General features: G+C 42.2%; 1 protein-coding gene across 1 annotated transcript; it reads right to left on the bottom strand.

The window, feature by feature from the left end:
• Positions 1 to 664: 664 nt before the first annotated feature.
• On the bottom strand, positions 665 to 2,841 carry shisa2a (shisa family member 2a). Its single transcript, XM_017459557.3, has 2 exons — positions 2,433 to 2,841; positions 665 to 1,733 (listed from the first exon to the last, which is right to left on the bottom strand). The coding sequence occupies exons 1-2, from the start codon at positions 2,719 to 2,721 to the stop codon at positions 1,309 to 1,311; spliced, it is 714 nt and encodes a 237-aa protein (XP_017315046.1). The 5' UTR covers positions 2,722 to 2,841; the 3' UTR covers positions 665 to 1,308.
• Positions 2,842 to 5,916: the final 3,075 nt, after the last annotated feature.

The raw sequence follows: 5,916 nt of genomic DNA on the forward strand, positions 1-5,916 counted from the left end.
CACACACACACACACACACACACACAGACACCGTCTCCACCTGGGCTTCGTCTATCTCAGGGGTGTGAGGACAATTTCAGTCTATTGTCTTTCAGATCTCCTGCTGTGGCTTCACACACACACACACACCCACAAAAACCACAAAGTGCTAGAGAATGTCGCTAACTTTACTTCAGCGCTGTGCACACTGTACGTGTAAATCATCACACGCTCATCCACGTATTTTTTTTAAAAATAAGACTGTATCGTTTCTCTCTTCTTTTTTTTGGTTTAAATAACAAACTCTAATCAGCGAGTTTAAAACAATGATAATTTTACAGAAATGTTTGAAACAGAATTCACTCCTATAAGAAGCAACATTACACAAAACACACGAGGATGAAGGAGCAGATTAGCACGAGCTAACCCGACAGGATTTTGAAGTCATACACAGGAACAGACACAATCTTCACGGATTACGCTAGCGAGCTAGCAAGCATAACACAATCTGAAAGGATTTCTGACAGGATTTCCCCATCGTTTTCATAAACACACACGATCTTCACTGCTAATGCTAGCTAGCTGACAAACATGAGCTAATCTGAAGCTGCTAATTCTACCCAACTAGTCAACAGGAATTAATGGCAGGATTTCTTTCCCCTTGATACTAATACTAGCAAGCTAGCCAGCATAAGCTAATCTGGCAGGATTTCTGAGAGGATTTTTCAATCATACTCGTAAATGTACAGAAGCTTTTGCTAGCTAGCTAGTGAACACGGAATAACTACATGGTTTCTGAGATATTATGAATATTTCGTAATGTTTTTGAATTCATTCATTCATAAACGATCGTAATGTCCGTCGCTTACGCTAGCTAGCTAACATGTGCCAACTCTGACAAGGATTTAAAGAGACATTTAAAGACGTGTGCAGAATTGCACGTGGTTCTCGATTGCTTCCGCTAGCTATCTGGTTAACGTCAGCTAATTTCTGACGTTTTTCTGAGAGAGTGTTCGAGGTGTATTAATACTTGTACAGCTAACGCTAGCTAGATGGCTAACGTGACAGGATTTCTGAGCGCATTTCTACACCATGTTCGTAAATGTTTTTGATTTTCACTGCTAAAATATGTTGGAGTGCAAACACATAAAAATTCAGGAACATTCAGGAACCTGACACTAATTGTTTTTAGTCCTGTGATGGGAGATGGGACGGTTGGTTGATCACGATGGCTGTGATCTTCTTCTTCACCTTCATTACCATGCTGCTTTTTTTCAGTTAGCCTTCTCATGCTTGTACTTGCTACTTGTCTGTAGTCCTGTGACATCATCAGACGGTGACGGTGGGGTAGACGGGGTCCTGATGGAAGGGTGGGCCGTGTCCGTGTGTGTCCAGAAACGCCGGCGCGATCAGCATGGTGTGCTCCGGAGGCAGTGGATAATTAGGATAATTTTGGTAAAACTGTGGCGCTCCCTGGTGGAGCGGAGGAACAAATGTTGGCGGAAACGCACTGTACATGCTGAGATCTGACGGACTCGGACGAGGCGGGTGGAGCCCGGAGTTGGACGTACACGACGGCGTGGAGCTTTTAAGCGACGGACCTCTGGATTCCAGCAAACTGGTCTGGGTGGGACCGGGCCGGTCGCTGGGCTTCGGCTTCACGCAGTGACAGCAGCACACGGAGATCATCGCTCCGAGTACAACGAAGGACAGGAAGGCGCTCACTACGATCACGAAGGGCAGATAAGTGGGAACTAGAGAAAAAAAGAGACAACAAATAAGAGTTTAGTAAATCATTTCCCTCGTCCCACACTTAATTGTGACATTTACTTTTTAATCTGAGCCCAAACTTTATTCCAGGTCTAAAACAGAAATAAAGCTCTAAACCGCAGCGAGTTGCAGCTTCTCATCACTGTTACACAAACATAAAAAAGAACTATTTTATTATTGATTTAATATATAATAATAAAAATCAATGGAATATAAAATCAACACAAACAAAAAGGAAAGGAAAAGTCTGAATAAAATCCTTAACTACAGAATTCTAAATCAACTCTATGCTAAAGATCCACCTTTAACTCTATTCGCTACAGTCCAGGCTGCAAGTTTATTTAAGATATAAACATAAATATATATAAATTCGTTAATGAATCCACACTGTTTCATTAAAACAGAGCCACTGTTTAACTAAAGATCATAACAGCTGTATTACAAATAAATAAACATATCAATGTACAATTTATTTATAAAAAAAATTATAATGTTTTATGATAAACGAATGTTTTTAAATGCCTCACAGGAATAAAATTCCCGACAAAATAAATAAATAAAATACAATTTTAAAATCTTTTATATTAAACAAAAAATTAAAAACTTAATAATAATAATAATAATAATAATAATAATAATAATAATAATACCAACAACAAACTCCCGAATAAAACAATTCTTACGGGTCGGTGGGACGTCTCGCGCTCCCTCGGTGTAGAAGTCGAACTCGGCGGGGCACGTGCTCTGATCGAGGCGCGCGTCTGGCGCGGCGCAGCAGTAGCGCAGCGAGCACGAGCCGCAGCAGTAGCGCGCGCCCTCGCCGTCGTAGCGCTCGGGGCAGCGGAATCCGCGGTGTCGTGCACCCGCCGCGTCCCGCCAGCCGTGGCAGTACTCTCCGCCGGAGAGCGCGCGCGGCACCGACAGCAGCAGCAGCAGCAGCAGCAGCGGCGCAAGAAACGACCAAGACCGCATCGTGATTGCGCGCGCGTGCGTAAATCCAAATGGAGAAACAATTTTAAAAGAATAAATAAACACGTGCGTGCAGGTTATTCCAGGAGGCGGAACGGAGAACTGAAGGGGAGTCACGGAGTGCTCGCGCGTTTTTATCCCTACACCCAACCCCCCCCCCCCCCCTTTTTTTTTACTCCCCTCACGCGCCTTGGCAATCTCATTTACCCCCCGACCTTATCTCCACCTGATCACTCATCTGCACCCACAAACTGATTCATGCACTTTATTTACACTCCTAATTACTCTCTCTCTCTCTCTCTCTCTCTCTCTCTCTGTGTGTGTGTGTGTGTGTGTGTGTGTGTGTGTGTGTGTGTGTGAGAGAGAGAGAGAAACTGTTTCGTTACCGTTTAGACTTCAAGAGTTAAAAACTAATTACTAAAAAATAAAAGAACGGAATGTTTAAACTTTATAATAAAAATCTCTGAGGCTTAAAGGAAGAGTCTAGAGAAAAGTAAACATAAACAGAACACATTAACACACACGGTACACACACACTGTAACACTCATGTAGTGTGTTAGAGCAGGAAACACACTAAAACACACACACACACACACACATTATTAACTAACAGCATGTCACTGAAACACACCTCTGCTCTGAGGACACATGTACAACATGTTTGTCAGCGTCTGGGGCTGGGAGGAGTGTGTGTGTGTGTGTGTGTGTGCGTGTGTGTGTGTGTGTGTGTGAGGTTAAAGGTTGCTGTGAGGGAGACATCACTTGTCTGTCTCTGTTTATTTTATCAGTCAGCTGATTGTCATTCCATGTCTGTCAAACACACACACACACACACACACACACACACACACACACACACACAACTTCTATAAATGGTACATCAATTTCCCTGTATGCTAAAGCTTAATGGTACACTAAAAACTTTCCAATACTTGTTTGTTTATTAACTGCTAAGTCAGGATGATATGTTGGCTATATTCGCGCTAGCTTAGCTCCTGAGTTTCTATATGCTATTATATCTGTACATTAGCTGATTAGCTTCCCCGCTCCAGTAAAACTCGTTTGGCATTTTTGTTTTTGTTTTTGTTTAAATCCAGACTAACCAAGCCTGATTTCATTAAGTCTCTCCAGCTGGAAACTCGGCTCTGCCCGCATCACTGCGTTATTAGCGCAGATTAGCTTTAACACAATAGATCCTTAACTGCTATTGTCTGAGAGCTAGCACATTAGCATGAGGTAAACAAAGAGTTGCTGCTGTGATTAGCATGCTAATTCAACAACATACTCCAATGATTGACTTTAACTAGCAGCTAAAGGATTAGAGAGACATCTCTGAGAGACAATGTGGCCTAGAGCGACAATGCACTCTGTGTGTGTGTGTGTGTGTGTGTGTGTGTGTGTGTGTGTGTGTGTGTGAAGGATTTAGCTAGCTTAAACTCATGAGGTGAAGGTATTTGCTTTCTGAATCACCATTTGTTTGAATGTCTGCTAAAAGATGAAGTGTAACTGTGTGTGTGTGTGTGTGTGTGTGTGTGTGTGTGTGTGTGAGGGAGGGCCAGAAGGCAAACAGTGTATTAATTTTTTGTTATAAACACAATTTGATCCATTTGAATTCTTCCACAACATTTTGTGATCCAGTGTTTTAGTTTCCTCAAAATGGCGGCACCCACAGAAGTTTTGTTAGCGTTTAACGCTAAGTGTAACTGCTGTGCAATTTTAGCCAAACAGCGTCTTTTCTTACAAATTTACCAACACTTCTGAGGTAAACATTGACCTTCAGAATGTTTCTGTATCGCTTTCACTGCTTCTGTGTCTTTACATTGTCTGTAATAAATCATTATCCTTAGCCACTAGCTAGCTAAGGCATTCATATTTCCTAGTTTCCTAGCAACAGTGTTCTCTCAACCTGACGCCGTTGAGCATTGAGCATATTGTGGAGGTATGACTCAGTGACTCGAGTCATTTGAGTTGATTCAGTTGAACGATTCCTTCAGATTCGTTAACAAGTTTGTTCCAGTATCTTCTGCTAATCGTTGCCGTATAACGTCACAAGGTACAGTAGTCACGATGTCACATAATCGCATTCCCGCCTTAAGCTCTGGTTGATAATTTTCTGGTTCTGAGGACATGTTTGACCGTGTTGAATCGTGTTTTAGTTATTTATTCAGAGGAAGTTCTGTTAGCGTTAGCAAATTGGTTCTTAATGTGTAAGAAAACAATCCTAATTTAGCAACATTAGCTCAGTTGCTACATTAGCTAATCATTAGCCAAGACTGCTCACGAGCGCTAGCCCTCACGGCAAGGTACGACGCTTTTGCCTATCCGTTTAAAAAAAAATTTTTTTTACAAGTATTCTTTTCAGCTGTATGTTTTATTCGTTAATGGTGTTTGTCACCATGGTGATAAAACGCCACCCCTGAGTTAGTTCTCAGTTCTAAACCAGCAATTTTCTGGCGCTTCTTCTGGTAGAGAGCTGACTGTAGTGTTTCCTAAACATGTCTGGACTCCTCTATAACCTCTCCCCGCAGGCATACACACACACACACACACACACACACACACACACACACACACTCTCCTGTGGGTGGCCCCATCAGATTTGCCTAATTGCCTGGGAGGACCCCCATCGCTCCGGCCTTTGTTATAGTAACGACCTCCTGATCCTCGGGCCATGCTGACTGATAATGGAGCATGTTAGAGCTGGAGCCGCAAACACACACACAAACACACACACACACACACACACACACACACACACACACACACACACACAGTTAAAACTGTTAACGCTGAATAAAAGAATAGAGACACACGCATAAAGGAACAGTCCTGTTTGTCTAGTTGTCCACACACACACACACACACACACACACACACACACACACACACACACACACACACACACACACACACTCTTTCGTTGAGGTAAAAACACACATATAGAGTTATTAATGGAAGTTTCTTTAGTTCCTTGCACAAGAGCTACAGGCATCCTGCACAATTTGGGCTTCTATTAAAAAAGAAAAAGAAAAGAAAGAAGTAGAAATTATAAAAGCACATAGTTTATTATCTTATAGCTTCTACATGAGCACACACACACACACACACACACACACACACACACACACACACACACACACACACACTCCTTTTCTTATAGTTCTCATGGTAATATACATGGTTCTAATAACTCTTTT

This window comes from Ictalurus punctatus, chromosome 28 (genome assembly GCF_001660625.3).
Source record: "Ictalurus punctatus breed USDA103 chromosome 28, Coco_2.0, whole genome shotgun sequence".
NCBI lineage: Eukaryota > Metazoa > Chordata > Actinopteri > Siluriformes > Ictaluridae > Ictalurus > Ictalurus punctatus.

Excerpts from the sequence above, each read along its gene's own strand:
- shisa2a (XM_017459557.3), bottom strand. The coding sequence starts at position 2,721 with ATGCGGTCTTGGTCGTTTCTTGCGCCGCTGCTGCTGCTGCTGCTGCTG. Across the intron at positions 1,734-2,432 it reads GCGAGACGTCCCACCGACCC|TTCCCACTTATCTGCCCTTC; the intron begins GTAAGAATTGTT and ends TTTTTTCTCTAG.